This window comes from Amblyomma mixtum, chromosome 5, assembly GCF_055824585.1.
Source record: "Amblyomma mixtum isolate Tamu chromosome 5, ASM5582458v1, whole genome shotgun sequence".
In the NCBI taxonomy this organism is placed as follows: domain Eukaryota; kingdom Metazoa; phylum Arthropoda; class Arachnida; order Ixodida; family Ixodidae; genus Amblyomma; species Amblyomma mixtum.
In genome coordinates, this window is record NC_143016.1 from 123,342,219 (window position 1) to 123,361,649 (window position 19,431).

The following is a 19,431-nucleotide window of genomic DNA, read 5'->3' on the forward strand; positions in this document are numbered from 1 at the left end:
TTGTTTGTGTTGCTGTGAGAAATCTCCTCTTTCTAGCCTAACATGTTCTAGCCTGTCACCATGTGGCCCTAGAAAGGCGTTGGGATCGGGGTTAGGATCCGCCCGGTTTGTGGGAGTTCGGGCTCGGTCATTCGCTACCTCGTTTCCTGATAGGCCTTCGTGACCAGATGATGTTATTTTGTGTGAGTGTGAGAGTGTACTTAATAGTGTTCTCGCCCTTCCGTGAGGTTTTCCGGCAAGGTAGTCTCAGCCAGGGTGTCGAACCGGCATTTTTTCGGGTTCGGTTCTTGTTCGGGTTCACGCATTTCGGGTTCAGTTCAGGGTTTGGCTCCAGAGGGCCATTGCGTTCCGGTTCGAACCGGTTCGGTCTGTCTTGAACCGGTTCAAACGGGTTCGAACGGGTTCAGGACAAAAAAAAATTGAACGCAGAAGGGTTTCAGTTAATCTTGCTATGCGTTGTCTTTTTTCTTGCACATCGCTATACAAAATAAAAAAAATGCAAAGATTTGTTTACGAGAACATAAAACTGGGCGAGTTGGTAAGGGTTCATGCTTAAATAGCGATGTAAACAGGACAAAAGGAAATCTGGAGACGACACAGACGCTGACTAACAACTGGTTATTACATTCTTGGAAAAACATATGAAGGCGCAGGACACAGTGAACAATCTAAAAAAGAGAAGAGGAAAGATTAAAACTAAAAAACAATACTGTGCATGCACATCATAGTTGAGTCTTGACATCTTTTTCAACGAAATTCGAAGACCGTATTCCATAGTAGACGGCACTCCCCTATCTCCTGGACCTCACACAGTTGCCAAGAACGCCTGGTTGCTTATCTACGAAACTGATGTATGGTGAAGCAACACGCTCATCTGCTTCCTTCCTGATCATAAAGGCCTCTACCATCTCCCTACAAATTCGATCAGGGTGATTAAACAGGAGACTTGTCTTTTTACTTTGGGAAGCAATGGGCAATTGTTCGAACATCACAAAAAAGTAGCGGTGTCGTGCAGCTTGGCTTTGCACTGCAGCGAGTGCAACGATTGCTTCCCCCAGTAGATAAGACAAGTGTCCTGTTTAATAACCCTGTTTGCATTTCTAGGGAGCTGGTCCAGGAGATAGGGGAGTGCCGTCTACTATGGAAGATACTCTTCGAATTTCATTTCATTTCATTTCATTTTAATACCTTAAAGACCCACTGGGGGTATTACATAAGGGGTGGGTACAAACAGTCAAAGTGTTATGTTGAAAAATGGTTGGTAACAGCTTCGGCGAATGTGGATGGGCATGAGATGGTAGCGTTGTCATTGTAGAGGTCGTTCCAGTCTACAGAAACACGGTGAAAAAAAGAAGCGGAACAGGTAACAGTACCAGCACGGGCGCGAAACACTTGGAAAGGATGACGAATGTGGTGGGATATGCCGGCTGGTGGGGCAATGTAGGGAGCGCAGCGCAGCGAACTATGAAAAAATTTATGGTATAGGCAGAGGCTAGAAATACGACGACGAAGTGAAAGGGGCGCTAAACTGGATTCCGCTTTTAAAGATGTTACACTGATATCGTACGAATAGGAGGAATGAATGAATCTGGCTGCTTTGTTTTGAAGTGACTCGAGCGCATTGATTTGGTAAACTTGATGAGGGTTCCAAACTGGCGATGCGTAATCTAACTTTGACCTGACAAGAGATTTATATGCTAGTAATTTTACCTGTTGTGGGGCGTGGCGAAGATGACGTCGTAAGAATCCGAGAGTTTTATTAGCCGAGGAAATGATGTTAGTAACGTGAGTAGCCCATGATAAGTTGTTACACAGCGTGACGCCTAGGTATTTGTATGATGAAACGGACTGCAGGTGAACGTTAGCGACTACATATGGGAAATCAAGCGGGTTACGGCGGCGGTGGAAGGACAAACGTTTACATTTATGAGGGTTCAGTAAATTTCGTTAACGAAGACGTCAGGACTTGACTGTGATGTGCATGCGCAGTATGGTTTTTAAGTTTTAACCTTTGTTCTGTTTTTTGGGGTTGTTTCTTGTGTCCTGCGCCTTTATATACTTTTCCCAGAATAAAATAACCAGTTGTTATTCAGCGCTCGTGTCCAAGGGCGTCCGCAGAATTTTTTGCAGGGGGGGGGCCCGTTGGTGCCCCGGGGGGGGGGGGGGGGGGGGGTATGTTCGTAGCAGAAAGGCGCTATTTGCGGAGTAAATTTATTTATTTATATATAAATAAAAATTAAACAAAATGCACACATGAAAGAAAAATTACAAACAGCAAATTAAAGCGCGGCTAGGAGAGGTACATTGGAGTTTATCAACGAAGAAACAACTAAAATTAATAAAAATGCAAAAAGATGCTATATCACTTCGTGGAGAAGAGTGCTCAGTCTTGCTGCATACGGGTTCTCGACTCACCCGGATTGATGACCAGCACACAGCACAATATGTTCACAAACACGCAACTACAGTCACTCAGTCAGTCTTCCTTGAACAGCAACTGTAGGCGCCTCGGATTTTTCTGGGCGAATTGCGTAATTACACGTGTGATAAATTCACTTCTGTGCTTCATTACACGCTCTCGGTGCACACTCATCATACACATTGATTGGAAAAACTGTTGAACGCGTACGTTGAAAACAAAAGATGACTATATATACAACGAAAACTTATTTACAAGATAAATGCACGCTCGCAGCTTCATACACCTCGCTCCATCTTGCTTGCGCATCCGCACAGTCGAGCAACCGCACACACACTGCTCTCCGCTCGTCGTTTTCTCGTCCGCTGTCTTGGTTGTTCTCAGCTTCGCTGACAACCGGCCACTAAAAACACCCAAGCACAAACACAGAGGCGCGCACACGTGCAAGGGTTTACTTGCCGCAGTATCCCCGAATGCGCACTTTGGGGGTGAAAGGAACGCCGCGCAACTTTCGAGGGGAAGGAACACTCGCCACTCCAGTCGGAAAATTTGTTTTTGTGTTTTTATGGGGTTCAGAGCCCCAAAACGACTCAGGCTATGAGGGATGGAGTAGTACAGAGTTCCGGGTAATGTCGACCACCTGGGTCTCTTTACCATGCACTGACACGCACAGTACATGGGCGCTGTTGTGATTTGAGGCCCAGCCAGAGGTGACAGGCGAGCCAGGCAGGCGCCATCGGGCTGCGTTGACCAAAGGCGCTGGTTTTCGCAGAAGACGCAAAGAACGCTGGTGTGGGGGCGCCTCTGGAGACTGCGTCGCCGTGAACAAAAGCAGCTAATCCCCTTTGCCGGAGATTCTTAAAGCGGCGCTTCTACCGAACTGCGCTACCCGTGGATCGGAGGAGACAGCGAGCGGCGGCGGCGCCAACTCATCGCCCGCTTGCCCCTGAGCAGCCCGACAAAGCGGGGGTGGACACGGCTGATTTTACCTTCCCTCCTTAAGAATTCATCGGTGACCGGCGTAACGATAGGCGAAAACAAGATGCCCCGTGCACTGTCTGCCTCCGTGTCGCTATCTCTCTAGAGATCAAAGAAACAGACACCCATCTCAAGGCGGCTCGAAACACATGCTCGCCGGTGCCACTGTATGTCTGGAACAGGTCGCCCTTCAGTAGAGCTAACGATGGCGTGGTTTGAAAACGGCGGAACGACGCACGCCCGGACGCGGCATTTCGCAGATGTGACCATGCGGGGCTGCTTTTACCCTTTTGACTGAGCGCACCACCGCCCCTGGCGTGCGGCCATCACTCACGGTTCGAGTGAGTGATTTTCCAGGGGGGTGCAGCCGCCCCCCCTTGCCCCCCCCTCCGGACGCCCATGCTCGTGTCGTCTCCCGTCTTCCTTTTGTTGTGGTTACTGCGTTACTTCAGCACGAAAAAATATTTTAATGCGAGATGTTCTCACTTTACCTATTTTATTTATTCACCGCAGCAAAAAGACGAAGTTACGGCAAGAGCCGCAAAATGAAATGAACCCGAAATTAATGAAAATTGTCAATGTATATACGCTATAATCCACCTTATAAGGTGTAGGACGAAAAGCCGATGGATTTTGCATCTACAAGAGTCTCCTGCTTCGGTAGTTTGGGAGACCCTGTAGCGCGAGCAATTAGCCTCCCTGGAAGCTTTAGTCAGTTCGGACTTTCTCGTACGCAGTGTACTTACGGGGCTCAAAAATTTCCGCCGCACGCGCCCTTTACGTTCCCGCGCACTACTGAAAAAGGAAACTGTCATGTATCGGCGCGTATACATACAGACAGATACGTTTCCGTCACAATGTGATGATTCATATATACTAATGAATTCCGCATAACTACAAAGAAGGAAGCGTGCTATTAACTTTGGATTTTATGCTTCTTTACCCGTGTGAGGGCATTAAAAAGGTAATTAGAGTGAAAAAACAGTGCGTCGCCCGCGGACGGTACGGAGATGAAGTCTCCCGGTCTTGCAGAGGCATGCAAGATAGCGAAGAAATGATTCAAAATGCAGAGCCATTGCCAGGAATTCGGGATCAGCGCTTCTTATTCCCTTCGCTGTTACCACGTGGCGTATGGCTTTAAACATTAAAAAAAGCGTTGGCATCATCGGACACGGAATAAACAAAGAGTATGAGTGAGTGGCTGCCTAACAGCACATGATAGATAACTAGGCAGAGCGGCCCTGGCTGGGCGCCGTCCCGAATTCCTGGCCATGTGCGCTAATCCAAGTTAACCACCTTTTTATATGACCTTGGCTTCTTTACTTTGTTAGTTTTTCTTATACAGCTGAGTACACAAGGGCTGAGGCGTGCATGACAATGATACTTATATTTTTCGGTTAAAACTCAATTTCGAAAATTGAATTCTGATGAGGACGACAGTTATAGATAGCATTTTCAAAAAGAAATTTTGAAAGTATTTTCACTTCAATAATGCGGAAACTTGCTTTTAGGACACTGCACAAGCGGAAAATGTACACAACCCATTCTGCCCCAAGTAATGTTGCTCCGTCATTATAGACAGTGATTCGAATAACAGTTGGGCGACGCAACAAAATGATTCATTTGCAGTGTTTTGATTGCAGTCCATGAGCAGAAGGCAGCGCTGAAGTGTAAATGGCTTAGTGACGGCCTTTTTTGTTTTCGGGTTTCTTGAATTCCAGTGAAAATGTGAACAGTCAGTGCTCTTTCCAGTTGCCGCATTTCATGAGTGGCTTTGAAAAAAGCGCCCTCAGCAGCCTCTGACACAATTAAAGACGCCGTCAGCGGCTATAAACCGACTAGGTACAGATGTATACAAACGATTCGGGTGATGCGCGCATTCATTGAGGGAGATAAGTGACGACTCCATGAGACGCCATTATGCGCCTCGCGGACCAGAAGGAGTTTCAAATTGCACTATACTTAATTTACTTTGCATGTTATAATCACACTGAAGCCATTCTACGGCCTCATAACTAGAAGTTAGCTTATGTTCTAATCCTTTTGATTCCACACCTGAACGTCTGACGTCACGATGCTCTCGACAAATCGGGATTTCTCGACACGCCAAAGCCAATTACTACGTCGGTTTCTCCGCTGAACAGTAGCTTAAGACTGCCACGTTATACTTGGGGCAAATCGAAAAATGATCGGTGCACTACGCTTTCGCATTAGGGCTTCGGATACGCTCAGTGATTGTGAAACGCCTGTTTCTGTTGGCGATTGGTTTTCTGGAAATGCTTTGCACGACTTAAACTATAAAGGGAAGGAAGATGACCGCAAGAAGTAAAACGAAAAAAAAAATTTTGGATGCACCTTGAGCCCGTGACGTAGTCAGACCGGGCACAGAATTTCACAATATTGCCTTAGGGAAAGCTGGTGGCGCTGCACGCCATCCAGCATGGTGATTTCAGGGAATTACAGGATGATGAGGTTTCGTATTTGGTTTGGATATTTCTGGGCATGAAATGTGCATTGAATTATAACACTACTACTCTTCTGGTGGCAAACTTCGCAGAAATGCCGCTAAATAATTCGTACCTGCCTTGCACTCTTACTGAATTCATTGAAGTAAACAGCACACAATTAAAAGTTGGAGCGCACACTTAAGCTCCGCCTTAAGGGTATGACGTGACAGCGTAATGGGTTAATTCCCAAATGTGCAGGTCATTCTCTACTTTCATAAATTCGTGGGAGTCGTCATGCCATTCCTCGCTCAAGGCCATGGCCGTTAACTGATGCACCACTGCCTTGCTATTGCAGGTGCTCCCTGCGGGGGACCTTGTGGGGCCGAGGTTGTTCTTCCCGAGCGACCAATCATTAACTGCCACCTGCCATGGTGGGCAATTTGCTCACTATCCGGTTGGTAAGGGCTGATAACGCCGAAAGGCCACGTGAACACAGTCGCTCACCTGCCTCTAAGGTGGGGCCACCTGCCACAGGAATGCCCGTGATTTTTGGCTTACAACGCTGACGCCGTAAGCGGAATTTCTTTAGAAGGGCGCCTTTTTAACGCTACTGAAATCGTTTCAACGCTGTCGCGTTAAAACAATTTCATCTGTGCGCAGAGGAGAGAACAGCGACGTGCAACGGCGCAGCGGTCGCTCAGAAGGCATAATCAATGTTTTTGACCGAACCATAGCCAAACTAAATGAGAAACATGGTCTTCCCGGAATTCCGACGGTGGATGAAGTGCTTTAAGAACTCGCACAGACGGTGGCGCCAGAATTTCCTACACATAATATTAAGAAACTGTGTGATCCGGTTATTCAGACGTTACTTATAAGAAAGGGACAATGCGGCAATGAACATCTGAAGAGCAAATCGAAGCAACGAGCGAAATTATTGACACTACCTTTAACAGCAATAGTTCCCTGTTTGTGTCTTCGAAGCGCGACTTCTTCCTCGAACATAGTCGCTGGTAGATAAATCATATAGCTCCACCATTGTGGCAGCGCTGTGTGTGACAGCCGGACGATAAGAAATCTATTCCGTAAAGAACCCTTAGCCATGGCGTCTTTGTTCGGGCATCGAGTACAATTCAATCTAAAAAGATCACTAAAGAAATGGTTTCGATGAATGTTTTTTTTTTTTCACATATAACGCAAACGGAGGTGATAAAACATGAATGCACTACCACCGCTAGAAACATATACTTCAATTTATTGTTGCATTTGTGGATGAAGGATATCAAGTCTCAGCCTCTAAAATAAGGGACTGGCTCTGTATTCACGAACTCTTTTTCCTAGCTAGCCCCATGACATTCAATTTGATAAACAGCAGGTCCCCAAAAACGGCGGCTGAGCTAACATTATAGACGGTACATTATATGTCGTGGTATTCGTCGCACGTACATTATATACGATGTCGAAATAGGCTTTCGAAACAATATCTAAAAGCGTAGAAACGTTGGCACCAGTTGATACCAGGCTATCTACCTTGCACTAGGGCGTACGCGACAATACAGGCGTGCTCCTTCCCCACTGTTTTCATTGAGGAAGCTGTTAACGAGCAAGTGTGCGACTCGCCGAATATCCCTAAATTAATCTTATTGCTTCCACAGGTGTGCTTATGTGAAGACGTTCTCAATGGTCAGCAGAAATATTTCTTTATTGCAAAGAATGTTTTTCGTCTATTATGTTGCGTACGGACGTCTTACGAGTGAGCTTGCATGCGCTCGCCCCATAAGAGAAAGGAGGGAAAAAGTCGCCACTGTCTTCACTTGTCGCATTACCGATTGGGCGACCAAAGGGATAACGACGACTCAGTAAAGCGACTGCGAGACAAAAAAAAAATCACACAATATCTAATTGTCGAGAGGAATGGCGTAGCGCATTTTAGGACGGCTCATAGGCGGTGATCGCTGCGCACGAATCCTGGGAAGCGTACCTCATTAGCCACTTTTCTTTCCTTAGCTTTTCTTCACTGGCGAGAGCCGCTCGTCTTTCTTTGCCCCCTTTTATGTGTGCGATCAGTGGTCGCCACGTGCTGAAGTACGGATGGTGCGAGCATGTACAGGCTAGCGCGATTTAAAAGTTGTCACATTTGTTCCGGCAGAAATGTACCAAAGAATTTCTCCTTGCGTGACGGTCCGTTGGTCCGCACAAACATAACTGTGCAGGATTGAGGAATCCATCTGCTAGCCGAACTTATGCATTCGCCAGCCTTCTTGGAAATTTTTCTGTGTTAGAGCAGTTAAACACGAGTATGTAAACCTTGATGCGATCACCTTCGAATCGGCTTAGAGACTGCACTACACAGAACGCTTGGAGTTTCGCCTAAGTCGGACGCCAAGGTACGTAGAATGATAGCGGTGTTTGCATAGAAGCCCATTCGTTGAAAACATGGCGGCTTATGGTGTAGAGCCACCGCCGTCTTCGAACGGTGAGACGAACTAAACAACCATGTCCAACTAAATCCAACAAGAAAAAGCCCTTGACGTCATAACTACGCGTTTATGTGGCGGATGCCAAATAAACGCGTGATACTGTGCGATGTCAGTGCACGTTAAAAAACCCCAGGTGGTCGAAATTTCCGCAACCCTTCACTACGGCGTCCTTCATAGCCTGAGTCTCTTTGGGACGTTAAAACCCCATAAACCATAAACCATAAAAATAAATCTTCGGACACCTCGAGGTCCCTTGCGACACACGTGTCAAGAGCGGAGAATAAAAGACGAGTGGAGACCATACACGCCATTTTTCGGTATTCATGTCGCGTTGCGGCGTTTTTGTTTGCCGTAGCCACGTGTGTCACGCTGAACTGTAAGGTGTTAGCGTACCAAATTAGTCAGCTGTTCAACTCAATGCATGAGGGTATATTTTAAGTATATTTATAGTTTCTTACTTTGGACCCATTTTTCTGCAACGAAGTTTGCGAGCAATGCTTGTGAGAGAACTGTGTTGACGGAGTTTTGATCGCATAAAGAGAAAAATTGCAAGTTTTTTGTAAAAGTCAGTTTATTAGTTGAAAACCACTCCACAGACTCAGAATCCAAATACTGACCCAAAAAGAAGTGGCTGAAGTAACCGACGAGGCCAGTTGCATATGCAGAGTATAAACTAGTTGCCTGCCGTGCATAAAGGACTGAAGAGTGCTGTAAATAGCGCGGAACTTTCCCAGTGAAATTACGGCTGCCTTTTAAAACATATTGTTGCGCGGCGGCCAGCCGAAGAATGAGGCGTGGTGAACGATGGCTATGAGATGGTTTAATGGCCGCTGGCCTAGCGCGAGCGCTCCGTCCCGCGCCACTGCCAGCTTCGTCTTCGTCACACTACCCGGGGCCTCCGAGCGATCGTCCCAATCGGTGACGAACAGACGGCGAAATGGCGATGGTCTTGAGTGAAGGATCGAACAATATGTAGAAGATGGTGCAGTGCTGGCCGCCACGATGAGAAAGATGAGAGAATCAGTCCCGGTCCACGAAGCATCCGGGCCGGAGGGTGCCAGGAGCTGACGGCCGAGGTCCTTGGACGCACCGGACGGCAGGGGCAGGGGGGCGGTGTCTTCACGTGTGGGTCTTCGGTCTTGGGTCGGTAGGGTCTCGGGTCGGTGGGGTGTCGGGTCGGTCGGGTCTCGGGTCGGTCGAGAGCCCGACCCGAGATGGTTACGCGGCGGCCAGCCGAAGAACGAGGCGTGGTGAACGATGGCTATGAGATGGTTTAATGACCGCTGGCCTAGCGCGAGCTCTCCGTCCCGCGCCACTGCCAGCTTCGTCTTCGTCACAATATGAAGGACCAACATTTTCATATACACAGCCAAAACAAATGCAGACCAAATGAAACATAAAATCAAGCCCTGAAACAGTGAGAAAGCAAGGGGAGGTATGTCAAAATGACCAATTACGAAGAACGACCTTGCACTCGCAGGAAACGTTCAAGCAACCATAACCTACTGGGGACTACCAAGGAAGATTTCAATAAAACAAGTGACATCATTACCGACTTCTCAGTGACTAACAGAACAAAGGAATAGCACCTGAGCACTCCAGATTTTGTAAAGGGCGTTTCACATCTTAGGTGCCAAACCATCTTCTCTAATCTATAAAAATAAAGCAATATAAAATGTCAGTACCCGCTTACGTAATCTACAAAACACAATGTGTACAAAATCGATTTCTGTTGCAATTTTCAGTGTGCTCAGTGACATGTGCGTAGAGTGAATGTTCAAGGCAGCATTTACTTCGTGTTAACAAAGGATGGGAAGAACGATTTCTATATTATCAAGGCATTCTCAAATATTGAGAGCGATGTAAGCACATGGATTGTACAAATCACTGAAAAATGTACGTTGACCGTAGCGTTTCTTCAGAAAGAACACAAATAATTATCACGAAATATTTCACTCAGTGCAGTGAGCACAAAGCACAGTTACTCAGTCCCACTGCAGGTGCCAGGAAATTAACAAAACTCAGTACAGAACATGCGCTTTCGTGCAAACTACGAAGCGACCATTTGAAAGCCACATCTGACACCTCCCACACAGCCGTTATAAGTGGTTATACGACACCGTTCCGGCTGGGATAGACATTGAGTGACATCGCCATACCGCAGTACAAAAGCGTCTACAACACCCTACCTTCGCAATGTGATGCCAACAGAGCAGTTACGTGGGCACTTTACAAAGGAGTACCAGTTCTTCGTGGGCTGTGCGCCCTTATCTAAGATCACCGGTTTTGCAAAGGCAGCACATTCAAAAGAGTACAAGTGGAATTGTGGCTGGTATGGCAACAGAAAAGCACGTGCACCTAGCCGTCGAGACCATTGCACGAGTACGTAAAATACCGAAGCACTTGAAGTTAGCGCTATTAAAAGGAGAACGGCCGCACGCAAAGAAATAACGAGATGCCTAGATACACGTCGCTCCGTCACGTAACTGTACAGCCAGCCCCTCCATCGCAGCCATGTAGTAGTCAGTGTTCCATATACATTTCATAGCATGCAGTGGGCGTCTAGGGAGAACATGAATTCGAGATCGGTCTTTGAGGAATCATTAGTCACCGTAGATTTATAGAATATAGTTTTGAAAGAGAGGTGGAATATGATAGTGCAAAAAGTGGCAACGTAGTGTCTTTTCCTGTGCTGACTAATCCTGCATTTTGTGATGTATTCGCTCTGCTTCATTAATGGGAAAATACCTGGTTTTGTTACAGTTACACACCTATCTTAGCGCCTGGCTTATCAGAGAATCGCTAATCAGTCACAGAGATCAATCTTTTCCGAGCCGTAGAGACTACCTTAACGCCTCACCTGTTGTTTTACCCACACTGCAATGGCAATGATTCAGAGCTTGTCAGGAGAATTGAAAAAAAAATAATAATACTTTATTTCTCTTTTAATACACTGACGGGCAGGCTTTCGACTGCCCTTGGGCGCAGCATACAGCTTGTAAAAGTTTCGTTTATTGGTAGATCCTTTTTCGAGTACACGGCTTCTTCAAGTGAGTTCATACGAGCTGGTCACATCGGAGAAAACGTGAAAGAGTCTGAGCAATTTAGGGAACGTTGTAGAGCGGTTTCACGAAAATCAGAAATGCAATTAAAGGTATGAACCTTTTACTCAGCGCCACTCATCCGCTCCTATCTGCAAGGTATTTCTAAAATTCTACGGCAGCATTTACTATCGGCGGCGGTAGCCGTACTGACCGGCAGCCCATCCAGCGGCAGCCCCGTAGCCACCCGGCGCATAGCGGCCAGCAGCATAGGCGGCGGCACCTTGGCCGTATGGAGCGTTTCCTCCATAGGCATATCCACCCAGGGCTGGCCCACCGGAAGAGGAGCCGTAGGGACCGTAGCCACCGTATCCATAGGCGCCAGCGTTGCGACCGTATGTGTCGTATCCGTATCCACCGTACCCATTGTAACCGCTGCTGTAGTTTGGCGCTGCACCCCTAGTCCCGTAGGCAAATGGGGCGACTCCGGCCGTTGCGCCTGCTGCTCCGCCAGGGGAAGGCGGGACAACCGGTGCGGCGTTGAAGACCACGTCGGCGCTGGCACCGGGAGCGGTGCCTGGCTCGTTGGTGTCCACCGTGGCTCGGAATCCGTTTGCGTCGGCTATGTAGTTGACCCGGCGGTAGAGGCCGTTTGTGTCACGGTAGCCGTAAGAGCCGGTCTTGGCATTGCTGGCATCACCCTGCTCGCTATGGAACTGGCGGTTGCCGTACTCGTCCACATTGTCGTAGCCGAAGCTGTACGGTTGAGGCGGCTGCGTGAGTATTATTTATTTATTCAATAAACCGCTAAAGGCCCTCAATCGTGGGTATTACATAGGGGGGAGCAAAGACACACAACAGAAAATAATATTGAGCAAGCGCCAATGTGCTATACATAAGAACAGAAAGCACATGTAGAAAACAAAAGAAATAAACAAAAACCTGTAGTATACATTGTAATTTACACAAAAAAAAGAACAGATAGTGTTTTAGAGGCATAACAACCGCTGGAACAAAACAAAATAAAAAAAAAGCTGAATGCAGCATGTGGTACAATCAATTAGTGAAGCTAAACAGACATTTGGGTAAGATAAGGTCCTGAAACTTATTAAGATCCCGTTCAGAAGCGATGTGTGATGGAAGATTATTCCAGTCGACTATAGTACGTGGTATGAAAGAGTTAGCAAACGAAGAAGTGTGGCATGATATGCGTTTAACTTTCAGCGGGTGGTCGCGACGTGGAAAAAAAGATTCAGGTGATTGAAAAAAATCGTCATGGAGCAGAACATGATGGTAAAGTTTATGGAAAAGGGTCAAGCGTGATAGTTTGAGGCGATGTGATAACGTATCAAGTTCGGCGCGAGCCTTTAATGCGGTGACGCTAGTATGACCAGAATAATCAGAAAAGATGAATCTAACGGCACGGTTTTGCAAAGGTTCCAAGTCATCAATAAGGTATGCTTGATCCGGGTCCCAGATGGCCGACGCATATTCAATTTTAGGCCGTATTAAGGTAACATATGCTAGTTTTTTCAGGTGGAAAGGCGCTTGTTTAAGGTTACGTTTTAGAAGACCCAGAGAGCGGTTAGCAGCTGCAAGTATATGGCTAAGAGGAGTGCATTAGTTGCCATAAACCGGACTCCATTCTAAGAATGCAATGTGCTACGCTGACCATTTCGCGCGGTTTACTTTAAAGCGCGTGAATCAACCAGGCTTGAAGACTTTCTTTTGCAGCTTGCTTTCAGCGCTAGCGATGAACAAAGCGCGTAGCCAACGTTGGTTGTAGCTGCGAGTAGCGGAAGAAGAACAACGCGGGTCTGGCGACTACGTTAAGGAGATCGGACTATTGGAGGATGTGCCCTACGGGATTGTTGCTGGAGGTCGACTGGATATTCCGCTATGACACGATAGAAAATCAGAAAAGTTAGAGCCGCGACGTTCGTTACGTGTTCGTAACGTATTACAAAGGTTGACATAGGCTGCCATAGCTAAGACCTCTCGTTGCTTGGTCTCCCTCTCTCTCAAGGATGGGCCATGAGACTATTCATGATATAGATTGCGATATGCTCTTGCAATTCATTATTATCATTATCATCACCATCAGCCTGACTACGCCCACTGCAGGCCAAAGGCGTCTCCCATGTCTGTCCAATTAGCCCTGCCCTTCGCCAGTTGCGGTCACCGTATTCCCGCAAATTTCTTAATCTCATCCGCCCACCTAACTTTCACCCACCCCCTGCTACGCTTGCCTTCTCTTGGAATCCACTCCGTTACCCTTAAGGACCAGCGGTTATCTTGCCTTCCCATTACATGCCCTGCTCAAGCCCACCTCTTCCTCTTGATTTTGACTAGGATGTCATTAACCCGCTTTTTTTCCCTCCCCTACTCCGCCCGGTTCCGATCTCTTAACGTTACACCTAGAATTTCTCTCTCCATAGCTCGCTGCCTTGTCCTTAACTGAATCTAATAATCTCAGGAAAGAAAGTATACTGCACAAGTAAGCTGAACTGGGCTAGTCGGAGCAATTGCATCTTCGAAAAACGTAGCGCGAAACACAAGACACAGGTAAGGTGAAGACAGGACACGAGCGCTTCTCACGAGTAAATTTTTATTAGGAAGGATAACAGAATATATACCACAGATATGGAGGCGAAGAGAAAGAAGGAAACAACAAAATAACAACTCAAAAAACAAGAACAAGACGAGAAGATAAGAGGTCGGCGATGGACGCAGGTACATAGCATTGCAATATAAAACACGTGCACAGTTACTTGACAACCGATTGGAGGTACACAATCTCACTTTTTGTTAAGGCGATCGATGCGTCACTAATACACTCCCCCCCCCCCTTTCGCGATATAGAACGCTTCAATAATCTCCCTTGTACGTTGGTGATATGCCCTGTCAAGAACAACAGTCTTATCGAAAAGGGGGTGACATTTACAATCCCTGCAATGCTTCGGTAAATTTTCAAGAGCTGTTGGCGTTAAAGAATTTCTGTGTTCAAACAGCCGGACATTTAGACACCGCCCGGTCTGCCCTACATAGAATTTTCCACACGAAAGAGGAATCTTGTAAATCACCTCTTTTTTACATGGCACGAACCTTGATTTGTGATTAACATGGCAACGATGATCACTTTTTAATCCCTCTGCTTTCGCTCTGACCACCGCACACAATCCAGATAACTTCACGGGAGCTGAGATTACTGTGCCCACCTCGTAACGATTGGCAACATTTCGTAACCCATGTGAAAAACGATGTACATAGGGCAAAACGACAGGTTTCTTTTTCGCGTCCGGTTCTGTCAAACATTTTCCTTAGCCATATCGACAAAACAATTGAGAGGAATCTGGACGGCCTATCATTGAACATTTTTCGGTATGTTGATGACTATTTGGTTCTTCTTCCCTCTGATCGTTTCAATCACTCGGTCGTTGACGTTTTAAAGGTATTTGAGACATGTGGTCAAGGTTTGAGTTTCACTTTCGAATTGCCTAATGAAAACTCTCTTCAATTTCTTGACTTATCTCTTCATTCTGGCAATAAGCATCTTTGCTGGGGCTACCACCCTAGGTCTTCTAAACCTTTACTCCATTTTCACTCCGGGCATTCTAAAGTAGTAAAAAATGCAATTGTCTCCTCATGCTTACGCTCTGCTTTACTTAAGTCTTGCAATGATAAAATAGCCACAAGTTTTCATGAACAAGTTAATAGATTGACTAAGTCCGGTTATCCGCTTTCGTTGATTAGCACTAGTTGCGAAAAACTCCTGTTGTGGCTCAAGGGCAAGGATGCCAAGAAGGCTATGTTATTCGACGCGAAAAAGAAACCTGTCGTTTTGCCCTATGTACATCGTTTTTCACATGGGTTACGAAATGTTGCCAATCGTTACGAGGTGGGCACAGTAATCTCAGCTCCCGTGAAGTTATCTGGATTGTGTGCGGTGGTCAGAGCGAAAGCAGAGGGATTAAAAAGTGATCATCGTTGCCATGTTAATCACAAATCAAGGTTCGTGCCATGTAAAAAAGAGGTGATTTACAAGATTCCTCTTTCGTGTGGAAAATTCTATGTAGGGCAGACCGGGCGGTGTCTAAATGTCCGGCTGTTTGAACACAGAAATTCTTTAACGCCAACAGCTCTTGAAAATTTACCGAAGCATTGCAGGGATTGTAAATGTCACCCCCTTTTCGATAAGACTGTTGTTCTTGACAGGGCATATCACCAACGTACAAGGGAGATTATTGAAGCGTTCTATATCGCGAAAGGGGGGGGGGGGAGTGTATTAGTGACGCATCGATCGCCTTAACAAAACGTGAGATTGTGTACCTCCAATCGGTTGTCAAGTAACTGTGCACGTGTTTTATATTGCAATGCTATGTACCTGCGTCCATCGCCGACCTCTTATCTTCTCGTCTTGTTCTTGTTTTTTGAGTTGTTATTTTGTTGTTTCCTTCTTTCTCTTCGCCTCCATATCTGTGGTATATATTCTGTTATCCTTCCTAATAAAAATTTAGTCGTGAGAAGCGCTCGTGTCCTGTCTTCACCTTACCTGTGTCTTGTGTTTCGCGCTACGTTTTTCGAAGATGAAAGAAAGTATTTTGTGCCACTACATGCGGCACTGTATAATAGCTGACAGCAACAAACAGACAGCTCGAACTTGAGCCACATACCGTGGCATAGTCGGCGTAGCCTCTGTAAGGAGCGGCGGCTGCTGATGGGAAGTAGCCGCCGTATCCGGGGTTCTGGTATGGAGCTGCACCTTGGTGGTCGTGTAGAGCGCACGTACTGGCCACAAGGCAGCTGATGAGCAATGTTATCTGCTGGAATATAAAAACAGCCTCTTTACAGAACGTTTACCTTATATTATGATACGCCTATTACATTTGAATACATACATCGCCTACACATAAAGCGTTTATTGACGAATGTCTAGCTGGTGCACGTGGAAGTAGGTAGAAGTCTAAGGCCTCACCTTTGGGAACATTTCAACTTGTCTGAATCTGCAGAGTGTGCGTCGTATAGTTGATTGAATGTTACCGTATTATACAAGCGGCGAAGCTGTGCCAAACGCTGTTTGTTGGTGCTTTAGACTTTGCAGCGTCGCTTTTATATGACGACGACTGGCAGAGAGTGTTATGTCGCTGCAAGGAGAGGCAGAGGGAATTAGCTCCTTTTTGTTTTTGTTTGCTTCATTGTGACCTGGTTATGTGGAGAGAGCTGCTGGGAGATGAGTGGCTCCTTCGTCGAGAGAGTGTGTTTTGCGACAAACTGCTTGCTCAATGGCGTAGCAAACAAGCATAAAATGATTTACATTTTCGCAACGCGATCCACGATATGCAAGCACCGCAGTCAGCCCGTTTCTTGACGAGGTTTTTTTTTTTTTTCCGGTCTGTGAGAGACGGTGTTGTTTACTCCGTTGAGTTCTTGTTTTCTAAATTGTGACATATTTTTTTTTTTTGCCTTGAGAACTATGAAGTTATTTTTCATTTGCGTTCAACCAGGAGTGAGGGACGGAGCGCTCAATGAAGATACTCCCGCTGCGCTAGGTTCTATACGAACGGTCTTGATCCAGCATGGATACCATGTCGACCGTTGTGCTCAATCATCTCCGATTTGTTCGAAAAGTTCATGTAAACTTACCCCAACATGTGTAATCTAAGCCTGAAATATTTTTGCCAGTCTGAGTTGAGCTGAAAACAAATGTTCCAAAAGGCGTCATAATAGGCACCGCTCAATAATATATAAAAAAATCGCAATCTCAGGAAACGCGTCATAATTCTTTTGATGACTTGTGCACAAATTTTGGCTTTTGATATGATGCATATCATATATTTTTGGGTGCTCTAGATATCTTTTTACAATTTAAATAAAACTTGAATTCATCCTATTTTGACATTAAAGAAATCTCAGAAACTAAGAAATAGTCTGCTTGCTTCCCTACATGTATAGTAGATATAAAAATATTACAGCTTATGAAACTGAATATGTCGAAGTAAACTAAAATACAGCAGTTGCAGAAAAGTGCTTTTTTAACAATGAACATGCATAATTCAACCTAATGTGTTCAAAGCAAAAATGTAAAAGACGGCGGTTTTACTAGAACGGTTTATTGCCCTTCGATCACAAAGTTTTAAACGAGGCAGTTTTTTTTAAAGCAAGAAAAAGATATTCAAGTAGAGTGTTTGCGCCTTAAGTTGTGTAGTAAAAAAGTTTGAAAAAGTATAGAGGCTTGCAGTTTCTGCATCGTGAGACATTTTACTGCAGCCAATAATGTAAATGCACGCTCCATGAAGACTCTTGGGAATGGTACTTCGGTACCGGAAGCTGAACATATGTGTATCCACGGCAGTCCTCTAATTTTGACAACTGTCAGAATCAGAAATGTGGATTCCCGCTGTTAGCGCATCACATTCGATGATAGGCAGAAACATCATCACCTTACCAAAAGGGTGGATATGAATTACAAAAAATGGGGGTAGAACGGTCGTACGACCTTAATCTAAAACACTTTTACTCCGGACAATATTGATTTAATGAATGTGCCAAGTGGCATTCAAGCCTTATCCTGGACTCTGACAGCTGCCTTACAACACATGGAAGAACAAGGTAGTCACAACTGCAGTATATTGATTGCAACGGCTTGAGCATGACATTTGTGGCAAACCTTTATTGCTTGTTTATCTGTTTTGGCGCAAGCGCTACAAGTCAGCACCCACGCCGAAAGTACACGGATGCGCATCATTATGAATGGCTGGTGATGGACGGCACGAATGGTTTGTAGTTAGAATGCTAGTGCACTGTGCAAAACGCAAAAAGAAATGCCCTTATTCTAGTGTATTCTCTCCGATTGATAGCTGAGGCATTTTTTATATTTAAGTACTCCACTGTAGCCTGTGCAATGTACTTTTCGACAGTTGAGAACGTTTATTCGTTTTGTCACTGAAAACGGTCAGAAGGATTCCTAGTTATGAATGATGCGGATGTCTTCGGGATTCATCAATATCTTGTACGTTCGTTCTGGTCTCTCTGGGCATTAAAAGATGTTAAAACCGAGAAAAGCTGCATCTTTGCCAACTGTGCGGTAATGTTTCCAGCGCACACTATTGACACACTGCCATCCGCTGCGCAGCCAAACTTGTATATAGCGCTCTCAAAAGCTGCTCATATTCTTAAAGGTAAGCCATAGGAGGAAAACAGGTCGATATAGAATGCTGCATTACTGATCGGAAGTACTAGGAGCAATTTTTCTGAGTGTCAAGGAGGGCTGTGTTACAGACAAAATCGTTAATCGAGCTCCTTATTTACTAGATTCCGTCGTCTACGTCGTAAAACTTACCTATCCTTGCCATGTGTCGTCAATTTGCTGACGTATTTTCCCCAGAACTCATTCTAGTGGCCTCATGGAAAACAACCTGGCGACTGCGAGCAGCTCTAAATCATGCCAACGTAAACAACCGAAGATGTGTCGGAGGCAACTGTTTAGTTTTGGGCATGAGTGCTTGGTTTTCCGATTTTTCTTCTTCAAGCGACATTTGCCGTTTACCAGCTGGGTATGCCTGTGTCCACTGCGGTTGTTCTTTCCTTTGGCGCTACTTCGCTTGGACGAAGCAATAGGAATGTGAGCTGTGATGTTCAAAAGTTTATTCTAGAAACACAGCGACGCCCATTCTAACAGTAGTTAATTTATTTATTTCTCTATTTGTTTTCATTTTTCTGATTATCAAACAGTCATTTTAAAATTTGTTTTATTTTTATTTTTTTCTCTCTCAGTCAATACAAAATTGAACCATTCCATGTGTTGCATTCGAATTTGCACATAAAGTCGTGGTCCCATCTTCGATCTCCCAGCTAACAGGACCCCTGTCGTTGCGTCGTCCATTCTGTCAGCCGATAGCCTATGACTACTCCTTTTCCTCTAAAACTGTTAATCTTTCCAACAGTTCACAGCCTGTGTCTTGGGCACTCCCCCGTAGTGGGTACGCGCCATTTTACTTGAGGCCAACCAACCAATTTGCCGACGGTGGGCTACGGTGATCGACGAAGGAGTGCCCCTAGGTCAGCGG

At 45.7% G+C, this 19,431-nt stretch overlaps 1 protein-coding gene across 1 annotated transcript; it reads right to left on the reverse strand.

Moving 5' to 3' along the window:
- Positions 1 to 11,553: 11,553 nt before the first annotated feature.
- On the reverse strand, positions 11,554 to 16,352 carry LOC149343581 (uncharacterized). The gene is made up of 3 exons (XM_089547017.1): positions 16,341 to 16,352; positions 16,039 to 16,188; positions 11,554 to 12,138 (listed from the first exon to the last, which is right to left on the reverse strand). The coding sequence occupies exons 1-3, from the start codon at positions 16,350 to 16,352 to the stop codon at positions 11,554 to 11,556; spliced, it is 747 nt and encodes a 248-aa protein (XP_089403143.1).
- Positions 16,353 to 19,431: the final 3,079 nt, after the last annotated feature.